This window comes from Arvicanthis niloticus, chromosome 1, assembly GCF_011762505.2.
Source record: "Arvicanthis niloticus isolate mArvNil1 chromosome 1, mArvNil1.pat.X, whole genome shotgun sequence".
Taxonomy (NCBI): Eukaryota; Metazoa; Chordata; class Mammalia; order Rodentia; family Muridae; genus Arvicanthis; species Arvicanthis niloticus.
In genome coordinates this window covers 142,698,690-142,724,746 of record NC_047658.1, presented here as the reverse complement: position 1 = coordinate 142,724,746, position 26,057 = coordinate 142,698,690, and the positions used below count along the sequence as shown (strand labels likewise).

Below are 26,057 nucleotides of genomic sequence, written 5' to 3'. Positions count from 1 at the left end.
ACCGAATATCACTAGAGGTCTTTCTCATTTCGTAAAGCTCAGTAACGTTTCCAGGTAGAGCTCATAGATAATTATTCTGAATAAGTTTTCCTCAGTTGTGTTACATGTGCATTTGATTTTAAGATTCAGCTTTTACATGGGAAAATACATGTCCGCTTTACATTTTCTCAAGTTTATTCTTTGGTCAGAAACAGGAGTCGCCCTTCTGATCTTTGTTCTCTCTCCTTGTGTATCACCTACACTCAGATTGCTTGAATAAACTCTGTACAAGTTGTTCATGAGTGCCTCAAGTCTTTACTTCACACAAATGGTTAACTTTTAGCTTTGTGTGTTCTATCCCAGCTGCTTCTAACTTATCATTAGACCTGCACTGATGGTGTTTTGGCCTTGATTTATTTCCCAAACTCAACAATTTCTTTTTCCATCTCATTCTGCTCTGTTAAAATCTTTGAGCCTCTGCTTCAGTGGTTACGGGTACTTGCTATATGGTTCTTTACAGTGAAAAGCACTTGCAAGAAAACTACTGTTCTAACGTGTGTTTTCTTTTTGAGTCGATTCTTTTGAAGTCCTACCATACTCCTTTCTGGTTCCCTCTGTTGTTGTAATTATTGGCTAGATTGTATTGTAACATATACAGAATTCTTTGTTGTAAGTATTCTTTTGGATGTTTTGCTCATTCTTTGTGTAGTTATTATTTTTACTTAGTGTTTGTTTTCACATAGTGTGGTAGAATGCTTCTTGGTACTATTCCTTATTTAATATCATTTATTTCTGCCTATTGCAGCCAGTATTTATCGTAGGTATTTTGTAAAGCTTGAGTAGGACTGGGAGACGGGACAAGAGTGGAATTCACTGTAAGTGAACTCCTTATTATGAACTTTCATTAAACGTCCTGGCCCAGCACATATTCCACTAGGCAGATGTGTCTGCTTTTTGGAACTTGGCATATCTCCCTGTGCAGTTCTGAGAAATGACAAGTGCTAGTGTCCTCAACTCTGCTGAATGATGTCAGGATTTCCGTTCTTCATTGGTTGTCACTTCTCTGCTGACGTCCCCTGCTTCATTTGGTTCTCTGTAGATACTCTTTCAACACTTAAGTACATTTTAATTTTCAGACATATACAACATATGGAGACAGAAAAGGAGGTAGGAAGGGAAAGAGGAAGAAGAGGAGAGAAAGAGAGAGAGAGAGAGAGAGAGAGAGAGAGAGAGAGAGAGAGAGAGAGAGAGAGAGAAAGAATACGAGATTATCACAGTTTGAGTGGATGAGTTGGAGGTGGAGTCAGGGAATAACTTTGCAGAGTTAGTTACTTTTTTCTGCCTGCATGAGGGTTCTAGGGATTGGATTTGGGTCACCAGGCTGGTGTATCAAGTGTCTTTATTCATTGAGCCACCTTGCCCCCTTACTAGCCCTATTTTTTCTTTTCATTTTTTTTGTTTGCTTGCTTTTGTTTTTCAAGACAAAGTTTATTTGTATACCCTTGGCTGTTCTGGAACTAGCTCCATAGACCAGGCTAGCTTCAAATTCACAAAGATCTGCATGCATGGTCTCCCAAATGCTAGGATTAAAGGCATGTGTCACCACTGACAGTATAAAATTTAATGATTTATTTACTTTTATTTTATGTGTATTGGTGTTTTTCCTGCAAGTATGTCTGTTGGATACCCTGTAACTGGAGCTACAGACAGTTGTGAACTGCCATGGCTGCTGGGAATTGAACCCAGAACCTCTGGAAGTGCAGCTGATGTTCTTAACTTCTGAACATCTCTCCAGCCCCCTTGTCCCTATTAACCAAATTCTAAGGAATTTATTCACTTACATTCTTTTTTCATTACTGTTTCTGTGGGTAGGGTTGGGTTAAAAGCCATGCTATCATAATCCAGAATTTGTTTTCTTTTCTAAAACCTTGTGGATTTTAAGCAAAGTTCTTTTCATTTGTCTGTTTCGTTATTTGTTGTGTTTTTACTTTCCAATTTTGTTTTTTTTCAGAGGAATAAAAGGCAAAATCTTTGACATGGGAAAATTCAATTTATTGTAAGCAATAATACAGTTGAAATGATTTGCATAATTCAGTGTCATCATTAATCTTTGATGCTACTATTCATTCTCAGGATTTTCTTCAGTTACCTAAAAATCCTTTGATAGTTTTCATATACATAAAGAAAGAGACATATAGAACTGAGTAAAAATACAGCACTCCCCCCCAAAATTCCAAAAAGCAAAGCAAAGCAAAGCAACCAACCACCAACAACAAAACAACCCACCAACTTCCTCAGGTAAAGTGCAGTTGGAAACCTTGTCTCTTATTGAGAAGGTAGTGAGTAGGTTTTGGTTTAAGTCTATTTATAGAAATAGATAATTTATATTGCAGTTTCTATTATCAAATGAGGTAGAAGTTCAACGTGGCTTCTAATCTTCCACAGCCCACATACTTGGTATAATTCTTTCCCCTTAAATGTTGGTGGACATGATCTAACAAGGTGAATCCCCTTTCAAGGAAGATCTAAGGCCAGGGAGATTCAGAGTTCTCAAGTGACCTTGAAGAGGTGTCCTTCATGAGCTTTACCGTCTCAAGGAGATGAATTGTTAATAATTATGTGTCCTTGGCAGAGAACACTGAGCCTTGTCTTGGACAACATGATTGAGCCTGGTAACACCACGGGGTAGAGAACTCAGTTGACCTGTGCCCAGAGCCTTTTAGAACTGTGAGCCACACTGGCAGCGTTTAAGCCACTGAGTCATGGCAATGTGTTATATAGCAACAGTAAGCTAATAACCTGTAAATCTTAAGTGTTTGTAGACTTAACTGATTTGCTTTAATTTAGTCTGAGCATCTCTGAAAAGGAAAGCTCTTATTTCTTGTTCTATAATAATTTATTTTTCTCAGACAGGAGGGCTTTGCTATTCTATTTCTAGACTTGGTTGGATTTTGTCACAGTTCTTTCTCCTCCTCCTCCTCTTCCTCCTCCTCCTCCTCCTCCTCCTCCTCCTCCTCCTCCTCCTCCTCCTCCTCCTCCTCCTCCTCCTCCTCCTCCTCCTCCTCTTCTTCTTCTTCTTCTTCTTCTTCTTCTTCTTCTTCTTCTTCTTCTTCTTCTTCTTCTTCTTCTTCTTCTCCACCTGCTTCTTTTCCTTTGTATCACTACTTGAGGAAGAAATCTAGAGCTTTTGCTGTTCACAATTGCAACTTGGAAATGTGGGTGAAGTGGATTAAAGGAATACTGGAATTTTATTCTGTGATGGTTTTATAGAACAGATCAACATATAGATTAATGTCAAGTGGTAGGTTTAGTGTGTTTTTAAATTAATTTTTAAAGTAGTTAAATTTTTAATTAAAAATAAGATTATTTGCATGCATTGAGAACATCACACAAATTATAGCTGAACAGCCTGTTTATTTTTTAGAAAGTTCATAAATGTATATACTATTCCTAGATAAAGAGATAGGACTTTATAGGACTCTCATTTTTTTTGAATCACAAACCCCTTTCCTTCAGTTAATTACTATTCTGTTTATGTCAGCTTAGATTAGTTTTACCTACTTTTAAAGTATGTGTTTTCTTTTGCTTTGGGATGATTTAGCTCAGCAGTGTTTGTGGGAAGCAAATGTCAATGGCTAATCTGTAGATGGTCCTTTCACATTGTTTCATAGACTCCCATCTTGTCCATAATGTTCTGCTACAACCTAGAGCTCCATGGTACTTGGGTCCCTGTGCTCATGTCTATCACATAGAGTACGATAACTTCAGTTGGGCCTGTGGCAGATTGTGCTTCTATGAACATTCTTTACATACATGTGGTTCTTTGGATAAGCTTCATTCCCTATCCAGAAGAATTACTGAATCAGAAAATGTATATTATTAACTTTTATAGGTAGTTTAATCAGATCAGGCCCAGTAACAGTTTCTCAAAGTTACTGGGCCAAGTCATCCTCCTACCAGTGGTGCATGAGAACTGTAGTTGCTTCATAACAGAACTTTAGTTGTCAACATCATTATCATGATCATCTTTAATTCTTCTAAATGGTAAGACATCTTATTATCCTTTTATGTGTATTTTTCTCTTGATATGTGGTGACCATCTTTCCATATATTTATTGAACACTATTACTTCTCCAACTTTATGTCATAATACATTATTAGGTTATAAAATCAATTTTTATATATTAAGATCAAGCATTTAAAGACTAAGGATGTTGCTCAATGGCAGAACACTTGCTCTCATGCAGAAGACTCTCAGTTTGATTGCCAGTACTGGGAATAGAAAAAAAAAAGTATCAACATTTAGAAGGTCTGAAATCAGGGTAGGGAGATGCTTTAGTTGCTAAAGAACCTAGTGTGTAGACATGAGGACCTGATTTTCAGCAAACAAACAAAGACAGGCATGGCCTCTATAACCCTAGAGTTGATGAGGATGAGGCAGATCCCTGGAGTTTGCTGGCCAGCAGTCTAGCCATTTGGCAAATGGGTTTAATAAGAGATCCTGTCTCAAAAGACAAGGTGGAGGATCATCAAAGAGACACCTGAAGTCAATCTATGGCCTCCATATGTACATGTACAAATGTGCACACACATGCAGATACACACACATACACAAGCATACTAAGTCTTAAATAGTATGGCACACAACAGAAATGAGATAGTAATTATAATGGTAGATATTTTTTGGAGAATTTTATTTCAGTTTCATATGTTTATATACATACCAATCTATTACATAAATGTGCTTGTTATATCTCTTACTATGAACTGTGGCAGAAAGGTTTACAAAACCTTGTTGTGGATTACATACCCAGGGCCCCTCTAACTTGAGTATGACATAAAAGCTAAGGCTGTCTTATTTAGTGTAGTCCTTGGGCAGAAGCAGCTGAGACTACAAACATGATTGGTCATCATCACTGGAAACTGAGATGGAACATAGAAATCAAGGTACCGTGCTTGTGAACCCACAGAAGGGGACACACTGCCAGTGTGTGCAATGAAGACCTCATGTACACAACCCCAAGTACACAGTCGTTCCTGGGTCTCCAGACTTTCTGGGAAGAGAAAGGTGGCTTTAGAACCCCATGTTTCAGAAGCTGCTCATTATGTTGATCAGTTTGGGAAACCTCTCTTTTGGCTGGAGTTTTCTTCCCCAAATGGAGAAAGTCTGTGAAAGAGGCTTTCTGAGTGTGTGAACTTATTTTAGAACAATTCCAACTATTTCTTATACTTCTTGATAGTATCCTGCAGCAGTGAAGTGCAGGAGAAGCCATTTAATTAAGGGCCATTATCTACATTTCTATACAGCTAGAACAGGAGGCAAGCAGAGGAGTTAGCTTGTTTCCAATCCCTCTCTGTGCGGATTATAGCTCCTTAATCTTCTTTCTTTCAATCCCCTACTTCAGTTGAACCCCTGATGTGAGTTGCTTGCATTTCTCAATTATATATTACTTTGGCATCTTTGTCTCAGAGACCAACTGTATTTTAATATTTGCCTGTACTTTAAGGTTTATTTCTGAAGGCTTCATAAATACTTTGCTTTCTAATTAAATGCTAGTGTTATAAATATTAACTATGCACAATTAAGGGATATTCAGAATCAATCTGTGATTTTTTTCCTATTTTTTTCATTCTCCATGTTGAAGGTAAAATTTATCCTATACAAGCTTTAGGGAGAATGAATGTATAATTTGAATAAGTACTTCTCTGAATAGCAGTATTGCTTAATACAGTTAATTATAGGACTTTAAATACTCCTGAGTTCCATTGTGCAAATCTGTGACTATAATAAAACACTTTTGACATGCTAATCAAATAAAACAATATAAGATTTAATTATCCACTTTCAAAGGATTTTATGTACTAGATTGTCTCTGTTGTTAGACTCCTTTAGGTAATTTAGGAATGTTAGAATCATCTTAAATATTTTATTTTGTTCTTAAAGTGAAAAATAACATTTTTATACACTCACTAGCTCCCAGCTGCTCAGAGGAGAAATGGGGGAGTGGGGAAAGGATTGTGTGCGTGTGGGTTACCTGGAAGGCGCAGTGATCCGTATATAAAGTGAATAAGTAAAGCAGATAAGTGAGCAAGCAAAGTGAGCAAGCAAACAAGCAAAACCTTCAGGGCAAACACTGCAAAGAGAAATTTGAAATCATCAAAACCTATACAACTCAGATAAAATTTCTATTGACATTTTGCTGTGCATTTGTGTGAATATACCGTTATATATGCACAGAAACAAACATATACCAAGTTGTACATGAATAGCCAGTGAGTGATGTAATAATCTGTGACTTAGCCTCAAAGGATGGAAGTTGTTTTCTATCCAGTCTGCTTTTTTTTTTTTTTTTTTTTGGTTTTCATGTCATTCAATATATATGTGCACAATGTCTATGGATCACTGATGACATCACATTCTGGTGTGTGAGACATGCTGATTTATGTAATCTCTTGTCAAAGTGTTAAATGGCACCTTTCCCCCTCTGTCTTTTTTTTTTTAAACGTCTTTGTAAATTAGTCATTTGGTTTTGCACAACTGTCTCAAGACAAATTCTTCAAAGTCTGGTTTCTGAGCCAAAGTGTAAATAATGACGACTGTCAATTGACAGATTGCTCCCCACCCTCAGTCTCAGCCTCTCATGTGGCAGAGGAACAGAGTTCTTGCTTTTCCAGTTTTCCAGGATAGATTTTTGTCTTTCTTACACCTTGGCAAAGGATCAGAGTATATGCCACAACTCAAATTTGCTTCTCTTTGATTATAAATAAAGGTTTACATATTTGTAAGTGTTTACTGACTGCTAGTATTTTCATCTTTGGTCATTGTCTTAGTTAGGGTTTTATTGCTTTGAAGAGACACCGCAACCAAGGCAACTTTTGTAAAGGACAATATTTAAATAGGACTGGCTCAAGTTCCAGAGATTCAGTCTGTTATCATCATGGCAGGAAGTATAGATGCACGAAGGCAGACATGGTGCTGGAGAAGGAGCTGAGTTCTACATCTTGATCCAAAGGCAGCAGGAGGATGGTCTCTTCTACACTAGGCAGAACTTGACCATAGGACCCCAAAGCTCACCCCCATAGTGACAGAGTTCCTCCAACAAGAATACACCTATTCCAACATGGATACATCTCCTAATAGTGTCACTCCCTGTAGACTAAGCATTCAGACACATAAAGTCTATGGGGGCCAAACCTATTTAAACCACTACAGTCAGTTGCTTCAACAATTTTATTGGAATTTTTGTTGTTCACTAAGGAATACGAATAGTGAGATAATGTCATTTGAATCCCATGTTTTGTTTGACTATTATTTATTTTTAAAACTGCTTTTATTCCTGTGAAAATTTCACAACCATGTGTTTTGATTTTCTTCACCCTCCCTCAACTTCTTCCCTTAACCCCTTACATATTGATCCCCATCTGCTGATCCTCAAACTTACTAATTTAAAATATGTACTAGTTCATCAACTCCAATCTGTATTGTCTATATCCTTCTGAGTGTAGATCCACCAACTGGAACATGGCCAATATAGTAGGAACTGTACCCTTAAAGAAGACTGGCTTTCCTTCTCCCAGAACTGCCCATAGCTCTTTAGATAGGGGGGATCCATTAACCCCTTCCTCCTCCATGCTTGAATGCTGACTGGCTTAATATTGTTCAGATCTTGTGTAGGCAACAAGAGCTGCTATGACCTCACAAGTAGTGGTCCTGACATGTTCAGAATGTACTGATTTCTTCTGGTTATGCCTGACTTCTGGCTCTTACAACCTATCCACCCCTTCTTCCATGGTGGTTTTTTAGCTTTGGTGAGGGGTATGATATGGATCTCCCATTTGTTCCTGAATACTCTGTAGTCATTTGCCTCTGCACCTTGACCAGTTCTGTGTTAACTGCTGCCCACTGCACAAAAACAAAAACAAAAACAAAAACAAAAACAAAACTGCTCTAATGAGATCCTAGAAATGCACCATCCCTGGAGCACAACTGGTCTGTCCCCTGAGTCTTCAGCAAGTGTTGGAACTGCTGGGAGATGTTTGTTGTTTGACTTTTAGTTGTTCCTGTAGTGGTTTTTAAAATGTAAATAAATGCCACTTGTTGATCTTTCCAGGTTTATTTATTTACACTTGTGCGATGTGTCTCTGCATGTGTGTATTGCACATGTACATACATGTGCCTATGGAGGCCAGAGCAGGGTAGGATACCTTCTGGCGGTCAGTTATAGGTCACTGCAAGCCACCTGACATGAGTGCTAAGAATCAGATCTGGACTCTCTGTAGGATCAGCAAGTGCTCTAAGTTGCTGAGTCTTCTCTCCAGACACCATCACCACCATAATTGTTATTATTTATTATTTTAAATAAACAAGTAAAAAGATTCTTGAGTTCTATAGATTATATCTCTACTTTCTTGGCTAATATCCACTTCTTAGTGAGTACACACCATATAGGTACTTTTAGGTTTGAGTTACTTCACTCAGAATGGTATTTTCTAGTTCCACCCATTTGTCTGCAAAACTCATGATGTCCTCATTCTTTAGCTGAATAATATTCCATTGTGTACATGAACCACATTTTCTGTATCCATTCTTCCATTGTGAGACATCTGGGTTGTTTTCAGTTTCTGGCCATCACAGATAAGCTTGCTATCAACATAGTGGAACACGTGCCCCTGTGGTATGGTGGGGAATTTTTTGAGTATATGCCCAAGAGTGATATAGCTGGGTCTTTAGATAGATCTATTTCCAATTTTCTGAGGAACCTCCAGATTTATTTCCAGTGTGGTTGTACTAGTTTGCAATCCCACCAGCAATGAAGGAGTGTTCTTCTACCATTCTCCACATCCTCACCAATATGTGCTGTCACCTGAATTTTTGATCTTAGCCATTCTGATGGGTATAAGGTGCTTCTGGTCCATTCTAGATTCCTCTGTTGTGAATTCTCTGTTTAGCTCTATACCCTATTTTTTGATTCAGTTGTTTGGTTTTTTTTTTTTTTTTTTTTTGGGGGGGGGTTAGCTTCTTGAATTCTTTATATATTTTGTATATTAGCCCTCTATTGGATGTGGGGTTAGTGAAGTTTTTTCCCAATCTGTGGGTTGTCGATTTAGCTGAAGGGCCCAAGTGAGGATGTTTCAATCCCACTAGGGAGGGAGAAAAAAGTAATCACGTGGGGCAGAGAGAATGAGGGACCTGGGTGGGAGAAGGGGAATATGATCAGGTATTGTGGGGGTGGTGGGACAGGAATGAAGGCCTGGGGGCCAGCACAATGAATGGAAATATACAACCTTAAGAGGTGGAAGGTGGGGGACCCTCCAGAATGTACCAGAGACCTGGGAGGTGAGAATCTCAGGACTCAAAGGGAGGGACCTTAGATGAAATGCCGAACAGTGTGGAGAGGAAACTTGTAGAGTCCACCTCCCATAGAAAGACAGGACATCAAGTGGAGGATGGGGTTGCCATTCCACAGTCAAAAACTCTGACCCAGAATTGTTCCTGTCTAAAAGAACTGCAGGGATAAAAATGGAGAAGAGACTGAAGGAAAGGAGGTCTAGTGACAGACCTAACTTGGGATCCAGTTCATGGGGAGGCTTTGAGGTCTGATACTATTACTAATGCTATGGTGTGCTTACAGACAGGAGCCTAGCATGGCTGCCCTCTGAGAGGCCCAACAAGCATCTGAAAAAAACAGATACAGATATTTACATCCAACTAATAGACAGAGCCAGGAACCCTAGTGGTTGGATTAGGGACAGCTAGAAGAAGCTGAGGAGGAGGGCAGAAAACCACCAGTCTCAACTAACCTGGACTCCTGAGATCTCTCAAACACTGAGTCACCAACCAAGCAGCATACACTAGCTGGTCTGAGGTCCAGACACAGCAGATGACTACTACCTCAGTGAGAGAAGATGTGCCTATCCCTTGAGAGACTTGAGGCTCCAGAGAGTGGAGGCCTGGCAGGATGAAATGGGTTTGGGGTGGAGGTGGTGGGGGTGGTGGGGACATCCTTTTGGAGACGGGGGAAGAGGAATGGGATGTGGAACTGCTGGAGGGTAGATGGGGAGGGGGATAAAGACTGGACTGTATAAAAAGATTAAAGATAAATATTTATAAAAAGATATAAAGGCAGAGAAATAAGCATTTGAATAACACAAGGGTAAACTTACAAAAAATATCATTGTGCCTACATACCCCCTTTTTTCCTAATAAAGGGATCTTTTTAAAGAATAATACTCTACATATAGAAGAAATAATTTTCAAACAGTTGTGAAAACTATTAAGCAAGATAATGTCCAGTTCATTTATACTTGACAACTTAAATAAAGTATTATATCATCTAAAAAGGTAAAAAATTATAAATGTATTATTTATAGTTTAATATTTTATATTGTATGTGAGTTTACTCCATCATGCTGTGTTGAAGGAATCTGTATATTTTCTCATTGTAGTCCTCAGTTCAATTTTTGGCATAGTAATGTTTGACCTACCTGTGATTATAGTTAATAAGATGAAATGAAAAAGCAAGTGTTGCTTTTACTTTGCTTGCTAGTAAGTTATAATGCATGGATATTTAACCTCTTGTTACTGATTTTAAAATGTCTCATTTTACATTACCACTTCCCTCATATATTTGAACCAATTTATGAGACATATCACACCTGCTCTTAACCAAAAAGTTCCAGATGCAGTGACTCATGGGGTCTACTGTGTTGTAGTTTTTAGTTTTTGTGGTGTTGGAAGAGTTCAGGGTCTTGTGCATGTTAAGCAAGAACTCCACTATTGAGCCACAGCCCTGTACCTTCCTATTTTTATGTAAGAACAATTTATTTCTGTGGCTTTTTATACTAGCTTCAGTGAGATAGCTATCACTTTGTTATTCCTTTTCAGGTTACATGTTCATTTTTACACATTGACTCCAACTGTGAAGACATTTGGTCATGTTAACACAAGTCCTGGACTGTTATTCAACTGGGGCTGTATGAGGCTTATAATTTTGTTAAAGGAATATTATAAATTATAAAATATCTAACACTTCCACAGTACTAGATATTCTTATTAAAGAAAAAAAGGTATTTTCTTCATGGATTTAAGTGTTCTTTTATGGGTTTTAATAGCATTGTAAGTTCTTTATGTAGGTCTTGAATATTTTTAAAGCCTTTTACCAATATTTAAAATCTTTGGTTCTTAAAAAAATATAATCTTCTTTATAGTATTTAAATTTTAATCATTTACACATAAGGTATTGATTTTTGTTTATTTATTTTCTATCTAGAAGCTTTAGGGAACAATTGAGGGGTGTGTATGTTATCTTTCAGTTGATTTTAACTTTTCTAAAGTTTCACCAATTGAAGTCCAGGGTGAGTAGAGTGTGACGTAAGAACTTAAGAGCATGTAGCCAAAGCATGACAGTGTCTATGGAACACGATTTGTACACTGAGGGCAGACTATTGCCTGGCTTCCACCCCTGAAATATGTTAAGTGTGCTAACATGTATGAGTAGGAATTGTTGCCGAGTGTTCTGAGATATCATTTAGTATTCCATTGGTTAATCTCTGATCACAAATATTTGTGAATTCTCTATATTACATAGACAGGAGAAAGACTGTATTTTCAGTCGAGCTTGAGGTATAGTTTCTCCATCTGGCTAGGGGTGTGTGAAGACAACACAGGTACACTGGAACTGCATTTAATAAATGGTTAAGAATTTGTGAATTCAGAGAGTGCTAACTTCTTTGTTTTGCAGTCATCCAAATAAAATTTGTCCTGAGCAGTTCTATTGCCCCCTGGAGGTTTTACTCACTAAGCCAAATCCCTCACCTCATAAGGAGATGTTGGGTGATCTGTCCATGCCACGTCCATGATCACTTGGGAAACTGTGAACCAACCTCGGTTCTCCAGCTCTTTGGGGAATCTTACATTGGTTGGTTAAGTTAAAGTAGATCCATATGTTCATTTGGTGGAACAACTGCATTCAGCCTTATGGCAAGATCAGCCTAATCTTGAGGCTCTTATCAGTGCAAAGGTACTTTTTCAGGGTCATTTTGATTTTATTTAAAAGATTTTCTGGATATTTGTTACCATAGCTTGCAACTGGGATAATTCCACATAAAACAAATCCTATTTCACATTTCCTTTTTCTTTATATTTTCCTTTCCCCCTTCTTCTCTGTATTTATTCCTTTTGCAGTGAAACATTTTATTACAGCTGGTTGTTTTCCTATACAACCATTGTGTAGTTTTGGTAATCAAAATGCAGAAACAAACAGGAACCAGAAACATTCTTTACAGAGACTATCTAGTAGGTAAGTGCATGTGTATGTAATTACATGGAAGAACATTAGAAATACATGACAAAGACTTTCAAAAAATTTCCCTTTCTCTCAAAACTGCTTGGTAATTATAATCTTAAAGTGTTACATTAGACAAGCTATGCCTGCAAGGATCAACCATGCAATCAGTTATCACACAGCGTGTCTGTTGTTTTTGGTTGACCATCAGCGAAGTGCAGAGAATACACAGGAGGCTCACTTAAAGTTGAATTTCAGATAAGCCTTGTTACAGTTTGAGTGTGGAGTGTCCTCCTCAGGCTTACGAGTTGCATGCTTATTCTCCAGAAGGTGGCGCTATTTCAAGAACTTTTTGAAACTTCAGGAATTGGGACTAGCTGGAGGAACTGGGTCATGCTTTTGAAGGTTGTACCTAGTCTCCTGTCACCTCCCTTTCTCTTCTCATCTCTCATGAAGGGAATAGCTTCGTGTAACCCTTTTTTTTTTTTTTTTTGGTCTGCCCAGTTCCCAAATAACAACATAAAAACTATATTTATTAATAAATTCCATTGGTCTTATAGCTAGGCATTGTTCCTCACTAACTCATAATTCAATTGTCCTGTTAATACTAATCTAAGTCTGCTATGTGGCTGGTTACCTTTCCTCAGTAACACATGCTCAATGTCCTCTGAGCCTGGGTGGCCAATCCTCTGCACTTCACTATTTACCAGAGTTCCTATCTCTTCCCTTAAAATCCTGCCTGTTCTTCTCTGCTTTGTTATTGGCCATTCAGCTTTTTATTTACAGGTGATGCTTTTACACAGTGCATAAGAGATTATCCCTACATTTCCTCTTTTTAGTCCAATAAAAGGCTCTTTCTCTAACATCAATAAATTGTACACAATATGAACAATTATGAAAACTATCAGGCAAGAATTACATGCACAATGTCCAGTTCATTTATATTTGGCAACTTTGGAGCAGGTACTCTATTCTCTATCATGGTGAATTCAAAGTTCTGCACCTAATTCACATTGTATCATAACTTGTATTTACCAAGCTAAAAATGTCTTCTTAGATCTTAAATCATTGTCTTAAATCCAAGACAACTTAGGCTTAATTGTGAGGCTATAACTATCTAGTCTTCAACCCGCAAGAGACCTGAAAAGTATAAATATTACTTGAGTAAACAGTCAGCACAGAGCAAACAATTTCCAAAATTATAGAAATGACAGATGTTGCTGGCTGCTTGGTCAGTCACCCAAGGTCCTTCTGTGTCACTAGAACATCATCTTCGGCCTTCTGGCCAAGTATATCTAACAGATTTTTCTGTAAAGCAAGAATTATGAAGGATTTGCCTATCTTGTCCTTGACAAGCTTGACAGTTGACTTATTCCATGCTCTGCTTGTACACAGCTTAGAGAACATGATGTATGCACTTGAGGCAAGGACATCGTCTTCCCCAGAGGCTAGCTTGCCATATTTGAAGCACACTCCATAAGGAAGTTCTTCAAGTCTCATTGAAATAGAATGAGAGTGTGTAGGCTTAGATTTTTCAAAATCTACTTCATTAAGGGTTCTTAAACACTTTAAACTCCCTTCTAGCTCACTGAGCAGAAGTAGGAAAGAAAGATTGTTAATAGGACCAGGGTGATGTGAACCTGTTTAGAAGAGTTCTTTGAAGGAACTACTGAAGAAATTCCAATCTTCATTGTCAGAATATCAATAGTCCAGTCAAAAATATTAAGTGGGAATAAGTAGCAGCAATCCAGTCAAATTGTCAAACACCAAACACGAATCAGTAACAGCAGCTTGATCTAGAAGAAACCGTGAGGTTCTGCCAAATTGACATGAGTCCTTGGAAGTGGCAAGAAGCAGCAGGAATACCAGGAGAAATTCTCTATGAAATTATGATAAGCAAAGATCAGTGAAGACCAGTAAAGTGCTGCAAGGAATAGCAATACAAGAGCATTGTCAGCAAAGACCAGTGAGACGTTGCAAAGTGAACCAATGCAAGAGTATCGTTCACTGTCTATTGGGTATTTTTTACTTATATTCTTTCCATCCATCACTTACTTGTCTTCTTATGTGTCTACCTCAGGAAAACATCCTCTCATGTGTCTACTTCAGCAAAACATCCTCTCATAAGACAGCTTACAGAAAAACATCACATGACATAACTGAGTCTCCAAAGAAATCAGAAATTTCCACTTCAGGGGTGGTGCCAGGAGCTGATATGTCTAAAAAAATGTCTTTTATTAAAAGTCAAAAAATGACTTTTATTAATAAAAGATCTTCAAATGCCATATTCTGTTGATCTCTGAGGTTTTTGGAGACCATCTCTTTATCTATAGTATATCTGAATAGGCAAACATTGCTTATTTCTAAGTGCTTACTATCTGTTCAACCTAGAAAGCATGGTTTTGTAATTAAGTGTACTAGTATCTAACATGACCATAAGTTTGATTGACTAAATACTAACTTGCATTTCTTAACTATCCTAAATGGTTTGTAATAGTAGCTTTTAGAAACTAGAACTTTAATTACATTTTAAAATGAGTTGCATAGGTCAAATATTTTAAACAAGAGTTGAAACATCTATAGTATGTTGTAGACAAAAATCTTAACTTTGTATTAATTATTCAAAATCCATACAAATGTAAATTATTTGGCTTGTTAATGCTTTTAAGTCTAAAAGTAGATTCAATAATCTACCCTTTATTTTATCATTACTATAACTCCTTTTGTCTTTTCATCCCTTCTCACCCTTTTATCCCTCAATATTAGATATGAGAGAAAGAAGGAGAAAGGAATAAAAGAAAGACTTCCCCGAATCTAACATTCTTTACTTTGTATCCTCCCTGATCAAGGCCATTAAGGATTTGCATCCAACCCTCATAAAATGATGACAGACATCCCTCACCCATCGAACTACCAAAACCCACCCACTCTACCTCAGGTGGCATCTCAGGCTACTCAGATCACATGTACCCCTCCCTCACCCCTGCAACATGGCAGACATCCAGACATTTCCAGTGACAGTCAAGTGACAGATACCCAATTGGCCTTTGGTGGTCACTAGGACCACAGATATTGGCACAGACTTCAGTTGCAGTAGGACCATGGACTCAACCATGGCCCTTGGCAGCAGCCTGGGCCAGGACCTCAGTATGGCCTCCCGTGGTTACACAAGCTCCTCCTATCTGTTACTCACTACAGTTGAGTCTCTGGTTCTAATTTCTCCACAGTGTACAACTCCCTAGGCTTCACTTTCTCTCCCATGTATTCACTGCAACTCCATTTTTCCCATCTCTCCATCACAATTCTCCCATCATAGTGGTGCCTAAGGCAGATGTTTGGGTGTCTTTCTTGGGGTGCCCTGGCCTTTGTGGTGGGGGTGGGTGCTTCTTGTTTGCCTTTTTTTTTTTTTTTTTAATCTTTTTGGGAGCCAAAACATGGTCCTAACTTCAGTTGATAAATCCATGGTTATGGGTAATTTTTACTATGAATGGCGGCAGCAAAGCTTGTGCAATAAGGAAAGTATGGGATGAACACCCAAGTTCCTGGAAGGCACAGACAATCCCTTTCTACTTACTCTGGCTATAGCGCTTCCCTCTGTTCATCAGGATTGCACTTTGTGTTGCTTTCAAAGATTTTTGTCGTTTTTATTTACTGCCATATACTCCACATTTATGAAGTACTTAGTATGTAGTTCTATTAATATGGTCAACATAGTAATACCGTCAACACAAAAGAACGATGTATTGTGGTTTCTTTATTGGTAGACACAATAGCTCATATGCCAAATTATTAGGTATCTGTCCTGGACATGTACAGACTTGCCTTCTTGCCATGACTCCTAATATGTTATGGCAATACGCTATCTACGTAGTGTTCATATCTTTATAGTCATCTATGGTTTATGTCAACAGCTGTCTGTCTGTCTGTCTGTCTGTCTCTCTCTCTTCCTCTCTCTCTCTCTCTCTCTCTCTCTCTCTCTCTCTCTCTCTCTCTCTCTCTGTGTATGTAGGTTATGTGATATCCACATAAAGGATGTGGACAACTTTGGTGTCTGAGGATCTTAGAGCCAATTCCAGAAATGGAATAAAACTCTGACTTGCTGATTTTTACTGCATTTCTGTTTTGTAAATGATGCAGTGATGTAATAATGCTCGTCCAGAAAGAACATGATTTTTTTAAACTTCTGCGGGATAACTTAAGCATCAGGAGCATTGGCATAGATTTTGTTTAAAAAAAAAATAGTTTTTAACTACTAATCGAGAACTTTCAGAAAAAAGCTGTTGGTTCACAAGCCAGAGACTTGCTTCCATGCACGCTTCTGTAGTGTATCTTCTTTATGCATAACGGAGGCAAACCCCCACCAGAATGACAAGCTCTTCTCAAGACTATTAAATATACAGAGAAAAATTCCAAATATTTACAAATATTAAGCCTTCAGCCAAACAGCTCACAATTTACGCTTTTGTCTGTCTGACAGCTTTGTTCCTTTGGAATTGTAAATCCACGATTAAAAAAAAAAGTAGACCCATTCTTTATCTCTCTAGAAGCATAGGTGGGGAAGACACTGGACTTGCCTATCGTTTGTGAGGACTGTCCCCTTTTTGGGGATCCATCTGAAGACTGTACAAGGCAAGCTGCTTTTAATTTCAAAGAATGATCCACTGCTGTTGCTGTTCTGTGGGAATTTTAGGGCAATAAAAATAGTCACTTCCTACTTCCGTTTCCAAATTTTAAGAGTTCTCAGAATTCTCACAAACCTGCAATCCTATAGGTACACTTCCTTTCTGCTGCAAAGGGAACATTGGAAGGCATTAAGAGCTGGCTGGAATTAAGACTGTGAAGATGAGTGGGCATGTAATATCAGTGTGATACCCCTTACTAAGCTGTGAGGATATGCCACAACTTTGCACTTGAGGAGTGATGTCTTAGCCCTGCCTGGTTTTAATGATGGTGGTCACTGGGATAGGGTAGGCAATTCGTCTTTACCTCCTTGGCTGCTTAGGTTATCAGAATCTACAAGGTATGAGTGAAAGATGGGCAAACTTTATCAAAAGGGGACTTAAAACTTGTCAGTGCTTCAGTCTAACAGAATGACATGGAATAAGACAGGTAAGGCACCAGTGCCTCAGTTTACCTTTCTGCAAAATGGAAGTAACAGTTCTACTGGGCTGTTGTGAGGATGGCTACTAGGGCCTGGCTGGTAGCACTCCATGGGTGGCCAGTGATGACTGTATTCAGTTCTTATCTTTCCATCTCTCTGCTAGGTACCTTGGGATCACCAGGCCCCTCACGTACCCCGTGAGGCAAAATGGGAAGTGTATGGCCAAAATGATTCTGTCAGTCTGGCTTCTCTCTGCCTCCATCACCTTACCTCCTCTCTTCGGATGGGCTCAGAATGTGAACGATGACAAAGTGTGCTTGATCAGCCAGGACTTTGGCTACACGATCTACTCCACCGCAGTGGCGTTTTATATCCCCATGTCGGTCATGCTGTTCATGTACTATCAGATTTACAAGGCCGCCAGGAAGAGTGCAGCCAAACACAAGTTCCCAGGCTTCCCACGTGTGCAGCCGGAGAGTGTCATCTCTCTGAATGGTGTGGTGAAGCTCCAGAAGGAGGTGGAAGAGTGTGCGAACCTTTCGAGACTGCTCAAACACGAAAGGAAAAACATCTCCATCTTTAAGAGGGAACAGAAAGCAGCCACTACACTGGGGATCATCGTGGGAGCCTTCACTGTGTGCTGGCTGCCATTTTTCCTCTTGTCCACAGCAAGGCCCTTTATCTGTGGCACCTCCTGTAGCTGCATCCCGCTGTGGGTGGAGAGGACATGTCTGTGGCTGGGCTATGCAAACTCTCTCATTAACCCTTTTATATATGCCTTCTTCAACCGGGACCTGAGGACCACCTATCGTAGCCTACTCCAGTGCCAGTACCGGAATATCAACCGGAAGCTCTCTGCTGCAGGCATGCACGAAGCCCTGAAACTTGCTGAAAGGCCTGAGAGATCCGAGTTTGTGCTGTAAGGTCATTTATCACTACCATCCTTTTATCTCCCTCCCCTTCTTGAAGGTTCTTGAATATTGGAGAAAGCCTCCTGCGTCAGTGCTAGATTTATTATTATTATTATTATTATTATTATTATTATTATTATTATTATCAACCAGTTATCAGGTATGGATTTAGAATACTTTCTTTCACACAGGATAAGGTTTAAAAATCCCCCAAGACAAGTTGGTATTAGAATGGCAAGAGGAGACTGGTCTGCTGATGAATTTATCTCATATGCCTGGTGACAAGAGAGGTGATATTCTCCATTTCTTTCATCATAAATAACATCTCAATATGTCCATCTGTGAAGCTGAATTCATACGGCATCACCATTTTAATTGCTTTTGTACTTCCATTTTCGTGAAACATTTTTGGTGATCTCATAGTTCCCATGGAAATGTCTCTTTGGGGGAAGGATGTGATTTTTTTTTTCTTCTGGTATGGAGTCTCCATGCATACAGGAGATGACATGCTGGGACAAGGCTCTCACAGCTACTGAGCTGTCACAACATGCATCTTGTCATGGTAGCCAGGGACTGATTGCTGCTGGAGTTGCTCAGTTTTTGACACTGTCTGGGACAAGCTCCCGACACTATAGGGGAGTACTGAAAATGTACTACAAAGGGCTACTGCTGATGAGGACTTGGGAGTCTTGAAAGTAACTCACACATTAATAAATTTGACATTGTCACAGAAGAGGGAAGCACGATGGTCAGGTGGTGAGCAGGTAAAATTTTTTTTTAAGAAAAAAATTACATTTTACAGCTTAGGAGATTTTACAGCTGAAAGAAAAGAGAGTTGGGATGAGGTCCTAGAGGACCCAGGGGAAGGAGAAGCTTCTGGGCACCGAGGAGTGGGAAGAGAGAAGATGAACCGAGAAGGGTGAGGGATCTGCTTCTAAGGGACCCTCCCTGTCAGCTTGTCTGCAAGAGTGATGTGCCCTATACTTCTGTCACAACTAAGTCTAGATACCGCATAGACTCAATCCTAGGACCACATGTCTTCTAAATACTAGAGTGTGCTTGTCGTAGAATGGGAAGTTGTGAGAGCATAGCTAACAACTTGAGCTGGGTGTAGCATCAGAGTATACATTTCTACGTCTGTTGTATATACTTCTTGTACCTTTGCAATCATTGACAACACAAAAGGCAGCGTTTAAAAAGGAGCATGTGACATCTGGTTCTAGAATACTCATTATAAGCAATCCCATGTGCAAGAAATAAAACTGGGTCACTGATAAGAGTTCCAGGGCTTGGACTAGGTGGTTTTAAGGTTTAAGATAGTTTAAGGTGGACTGATGACAGCTGCAGATTTTTTAGATACAATAGCTTTGCATTAGTAAGTAAGAGAAAGCGGGGTATTTGATGGGTAACCTATTTTAGTCTATGTACTGCTGTATCCCTGGAAACAGCTATTTCTTAGGACAAATAGCTAGGTTATTCTGACGGGCATCAGGATTGTTTAGCTAGAGAGAGGAAAGTGTGTTGGTTTTATTTCTTAGGAGTAGCACAGTACAGAATGTGTTTGAGCAAAGTCTTTGGTGTGAAGGGCAGAGAAGAGTTAGAGGCTAGTGGTAAGAGGTCCCATTTGGCAGCCGGTGTGCAAATTAGGGGAGCATAGATGACGTTCCGCTCATCTCTCTATTTACAGGCCTCATCAGTTCACCTTCAGGATAGTTTAACTGACTAGGTATTAAATTCAGAGATAATTAAGGTACAAGGATAGCAAGTTTTTAAAAAAGTACCACGAACAGGTTTTCCTGTTTGAAGTGATAGACCAACCACATTAATGGAGGATTCATTCTCAGACATTCCACCGAGAACCACTGAATCTTCAAAACTGTATGATGGGGTAGTTTTTCCATTCCATTTTGAAGATGATAAAACAAGAGCTTGGCGAGATCAAGCCATTTCCCCACGGTCCTTCAGATGAGATTGATAGAGTTGGATGTTGGCCCAGGAAGCCTGTGTTCAGAAGTGCTTTTAGCTTCATGCTACTGTACCCTTCATAAAAATAAATCAGCTCAAATAAAGCACAAACATTCTTGCCTGTCTGTCCTCAGCTAATGTCAGAGGCTTGGGTGCTGTTTCCTGTTGGTCCTAGACAGGGTCAGCCGACTTACGTGGTGAGGGACCAAATAGCAGCATCTTGAGCTTTTGAAAACCATATGGTTCTCTTGAAACTGCTCATCTCCGCCGTTGTCATCTACTTAAGCAAGCAAGAGAACATGGGTGTGTACCAACAAAACTTAATTTAGAGAAGAAATATTTGATCCTCAGGCAATAGTTTGTTGCCCCTTGATTTAAGAAAGGATTATGTTGCCTAATTACATCTTTCTGAGTTTGAATTCATAACCATGCAGGATGAGCAAATCAGTTAAGACTGGTGGTCTGAAAATATCCAACAACTTTAGGATGTATTTACTGTCAGAGAGATTGTGTGGAGTTCACAGGGCAACCATTTTTGAACTCTATACCAGGCAGCTTTGTTATCAGCACCAATATTAGAAGATTCATATTCAGTTTGGTTATATGACTTCACGAACTATGGTGGGTTCATAAAATACAGTATCATTCTTGCTGTTGTGCATGTATTTCTACACAGAAAGTATATGTGTATTCTTTTGTGATCTGAACATTTGTGTTTCTCCCCAAACTTGTATGTTGAAATACAGACTCTAATGCCGCAGTATCCAAATGTGGGGACTCTATGGGTGACTAGGTCATGAGGACAGAGCTCTCATGAGTGGGATGAGAGCCCTTATAAATGCAACAGAAGGAACTGGTTTATGAGGGAGACAGAGAGCCTTACCAGATACCAAATTAAACCAATAATGGACTTTTCTAGTTTTTAAACATAGAGAACATGCTCATAAACTCCACTTTAAGATTTTTCATTATTTCAACCTGAATCCGCCACAGCACAAGCACAGTAGTCCTGTTTTTTTTTTTTTTTTTTTTTTTTTTTTTTTTTTTTTTTTTTTTTTTTTTTTTTAATGAAAGTCACCAGTAGGAAACCATGTCAATCAAAGGAGAAGGAAATGTATCTAGTGCTTATACTAATCAGAGAAGACTCCCTGGAAGTAGCATCCTTGAGGCTAGTCAACACAGTTATAACTAACAGTGAACAGAAGGGACATTTATGTAGAGCCACCAACTTGAGAGCTTATGCAAAGGTCAGACTAAGAACTAAACTCTAGAGGGAGATAACAGTTGGAGATCAGAGTAGATGTGACATACAAAGTGTTACTAATGAAGTGTTACTTGAAGCCTCCAAGAATTTGGACTTTAAGTATAGGCAACGGATTCTCAATTCAGAGGAACTTTTGCCTCCTCTCCTGGTAATGGTTTTCAATGTTCGGAGATACTTTTTGTTGTCATAACAGGATCGTGTCTGGATGTTAACTACCACTTACATCTGGTGAAGGTCAGGGAGCCTTTCAGTTATCCTACAATGCACACAACAGACTCCCACAGAAAAGACTTACCTAACCTGTAAGGTAAGAGGTTTGGAAAGTCATCTGTAGACTGGAATAAGTCATCCATGTCTTCTGTAGCTAGTGGATAGGGCCATCAAAGTATGGGACACTGATTCAGTGGCCCTGTGTAGAAGGAATCAGAAGGTAAAGGCTGGATGTAGAGTTTCTTCACTGTTATTTCTAGAAATACTGGAAGGATTTCTGTGTTCGAGATAGAGCACCAGGCATGGCAGGGGTGGAAAGAGGATTGTGTATTAGTCTTTATTTCTGGAAGCTCACACTCCTGTGGGTTTAGGTCTTGTTGAGGTTAGTGATACTTTGTGATAAACGGCAACTTTCAACCAAGTAAGAACCTACATGGTCTATGGGGCACAGTTACATTCATGCAAACACTGATTGGAAAGCTGCTAATCAGTTTGACTCGACATATGTTGCTTTTTGAAGCCTCATGTTTTGGTGACTTGTTCTTTGATATTATTAGGTTTGGTGACATTTAGGGTTATACTCACCCAGGCTGAGTGATAACATAATTAGTCACTGGCCTCTAGAAGAGTGAGAAAGATATCCAATCCACAGCTCAGAATAAAGGAGGAAACCTTAGACTCCTCCTACTTTCCCAGACTCCCTCACACATCTGGTGGCCACCCTAAGGACTCTGGGAAACTCCCTATAATTTCTTCAACCTGTTTCTTCCAATCCAGCTGTTTGGGTTCGTGTGTGTGTGTGTGTGTGTGTGTGTGTGTGCGTGTGCGTGTGCGTGTGCGTGTGTGTGTGTATGTATGTGTGAGTGTGTGTGTGTTACTTTTGCTTCTTGGTCAGCCTTCTTGGCTTCCTTATTTTTCTTCTACATCTCAATTTCCTTCTTTGTTTTCTGTGTGAACAATCTAGACTGTATGTTTTTACTTTCAAATATTTACCCATTCCTTCCCATTTTCTTAATCAGCATGACCAGAGCCTCAGGAGTCCAGCAGGCACTGGAGAATTTTCCTTGGGGTAACCAAGTGAATGCAGGAATAAAAGCTGTGAATTTTGTTGCACTGGTAATTTTAATTCACTAGTATCCATTTTAAGCCTTTCACTATTTACCAAGTGTTTTCATACAGGTAATAACAAAATGTAATCATGCGGCACATGCAAGGCTTCTTTCTCTTTAATTGAATGATTTTACTCATGGACCTGAACTGCCACAAATAGTTTTTAACTATCATATCACAAGAACTTGTTCTTTGACATCATTTATGATTAGCACTAAAAAGCAGTTTCTAAAGTACTTAGCAATAAAAGAATATCATGGGATTGAAGCAGCTCTTCCTCTCTGTCTCCCTGCTTCTCCTTGGTGGCTGCATTGTCTTTCTTTTTAAAGAACCTCTTATAATCCCTGTCAATTTTAGTGGCTCTTAGCACTGACTTCTCACAGAATAACCTTGGGTTTCTGCCATGAATTCTGTCAATTTGCTGCTCCAGGCTTTAGGCTGAAGCTTTAGAATCCAACCTGATTGCATGCTTCCTTTGTGGAAAGGGGTAATTTAAAGGAAATGAAGTGAAGTACATCCCAGGGGAAATTGGGAAGAAACATCAAGCCCCCTGCAATCCTGGGTGTCTGTGATGGGTCTCTGCCTTAATGACAGAAGCAAACAAAGAGCTTGCTGTTCGTGGGCATTTTTAAGTCTCTCACAGGGATTTTTTTTCTTTATCATTAATTGCCTGAAGTTCAAGTCCAGTGCTTCGCCTTTATTACATCATCAACTAGTAATAACAATAACTTCTTTGCTTCACGCTTTACAGTTACCTAGAGTTTAGCCTTGAGGTATCTTAAAGTAGGAAGGACATTGTTCTATGCAGTATTTTATTCAATGCTGAGGATCAAAACCACGGGCCTCAGAAATGCTTCCAACTTATCCAACGAGCCCAGCCCTTGCTCTATCCTATTTTACTCCTTTCTTTGGTCTTCATTTTCCCCTTAGCTGGTAATAAATACAGGTAGCACAACATAAAGTCAAATAGTACAGAAAGGTACTCAATAAAAAAATAAGGCTCGGGGGCATTCTTTGAAAGATAATTTATATGGTAAAATCATGAAAGAAGTGCTGTCAAGGTGCTAGGCTTTTCATAAGAAGAGATGTGGAGGACGTAGCATAGGGGTCGCTCAGTGCTGAATGATAGTGCAGTCCAGAGACAGTTGCACCATGTTTGGATGGAGGTGGGCGAGGGAGCTGGAACATGTCTTTAGTAATGTCAGGATGTTGGGTAGGTTGGGGTTAGCCCAGAAAGCAAGGTGTGTTTTTGACGGGAGTGATACTAGATTGTAGTGGTCACAATGGAAGGAGAGTGTCCTAACAGCAGAAGGGGTCTGTGAGACTAAGGTAAGAGGTGAGGTCTGTGACTTGGGGGCAGTGCACTGTACTAGGAAGGTGTCACTAGGGGAGAGGCTAAAGATGTCTGAGCACCCTGGAACCTGGAATCATCACCATGGCTAGCTGGTGGGTGATAAGGAAAGATGGATCAAAAGACATTGGACTGGAGGTGACATTGGACTAGGGCCAGGAGGAATTCAGTAGAGTTTAGTCCAGGTTAGTGATACTTTTTCATAAATGACAACTTTCAACCAGAGTAAGAACCTACATTGTCGACAGGGCACAGTTACATTCAAGCAAATACTAACTGGAAAGCTACTAATCTCAGTTTTGATGGGAGCAAAAGTGAGCTAAAGGATGCTGGGTATGGTCTTTCCACTGGGTTAGAAGAACCAAAGGTCCCAGGCTAGAAATGTCTCTGGAGCATCGTTAATTGAAGACAAATCTTATTTCCAGTCTCCATCCCAAAAAGCCTTTGGGACTAGGACTTAAAATACAGCTTTGTTTTCACAAAGTATTGTTTAAAGTTGAGGGTCAAAGCCAGAGATTTTGTCATATGGAGAAATGGAGTTTATTAGCAGGAAAATTCTATCAGTGTCGTGCCCTGTATGAAGGACTGGGCTGAGAGATAAAGAGATTCAGATAAAGGGATTCAGATACAGGGGCACCTTACGTGGGGCAGGAAGGCTAAGCTGGAAACACAGTACTGGGCCAGTGACTGCCTGTTCCATCTCCTAAACACAGCACTCCTGTGGTAAGTCAGGGCCTGTGAAGGTGTGGCATTGTGGGAGTGTTGTTCTGTGCTAGGAGAACGGATACTGCCTCAGCTGTTGCTTAAACTTCTTTATGACCCAGAGCACTGCCTCAGCTGTTGTTTAAAGTTCTCTATGCCCCAGAACACTTCTGTGAGTCTAGAAGACAGGCATTGAGAAAGCAGGATTCTAGCTTCGGTGTAAGTCAATCACTAGACCATATCTTTTTAGGTTTGAAGTGGGTGATGATTCTCAGTGGAAGTAATACAATTCTTGTGTGTGTGTGTGTGTGTGTGTGTGTGTGTGAGAGAGAGAGAGAGAGAGAGAGAGAGAGAGAGAGAGAGAGAGAGAGAACCATTGCATTTAGTGTTGCTTTCTTGAACATGGGTGAGTGCTTGTTTACTTGAGAAAGCTATACAACTGAGGAATAGGACTTCTCCCCCAGTAGCCACTAAACCTCAAGAGCCCCTTGTTGACTCCTGACTACCACTACTACAAATTCATGAATGTACTATCCACTCCATGTCCAGGGGATAGTGTTCCACATCCCATCTCCCCTCCTCCTGCTCTTATTCCCCATCTCTTCCCTCTTCTTCAGTGTTCCCTGGGCTTGGGAAGAGGATGGTTTGTTACTGAAGGTTGAGAATTCAGTGCTCAGTTATTCCTAACACTTTGACTGAATGTGATTGCGTAACCATTGTCTACCGAAAACAAAAACATCTCTGACCCAGGCTGACAGTAGCACTCATCTGTGGTATAAATGTGAATATTTAAAAGGCATTTTGAAACCATGCCCATTTGGCAAATTAATAATAGTGGCTAGATTTATGATTGACCAAGTCATCAGTCTTTAATCAGTTTATGGCATGAGGCATTCTCCTATAGAGCAAATCCAACCAGAAGGTGGTTGGTTATCTTCACAACCATCGCACTACAATTGCACCAATTGGCACATTGAGAGGTAGTCACCATAGAGCGAAGGATTCATAACTAGGCATGACTGTTGATGATTTTGCTTTACCAGTAGACTGCAGCATTTTCTGGCACTATGAAAACTAGTCATCAGGGAAGAAGTTTTCAGGTTAGTTCCTGATTGATTTCAAACAAAGTCTGTGATGTCTCCAGCACAGTCTTATCATCTAATTTTGGAAAGCAACCTCA

The 26,057-nt window shown here is 39.5% G+C and overlaps 1 protein-coding gene across 3 annotated transcripts in view; it reads left to right on the top strand.

The window, feature by feature from the left end:
• The window catches only part of Htr7 (5-hydroxytryptamine receptor 7), a 91,749-nt gene that overhangs the window by 62,952 nt on the left and 2,740 nt on the right, over positions 1-26,057 (top strand). For all 3 annotated transcript variants that reach the window (XR_013106214.1, XM_076919519.1, XM_034509631.2), the window contains exon 2: positions 17,528-18,283. Coding sequence is in view for 2 of the 3 variants with exons in the window: in XM_076919519.1 (XP_076775634.1) it covers positions 17,528-18,283 (756 nt within the window). In the remaining variant the exon portion in view is untranslated. The remainder of the gene's footprint in view (positions 1-17,527; positions 18,284-26,057) is intronic.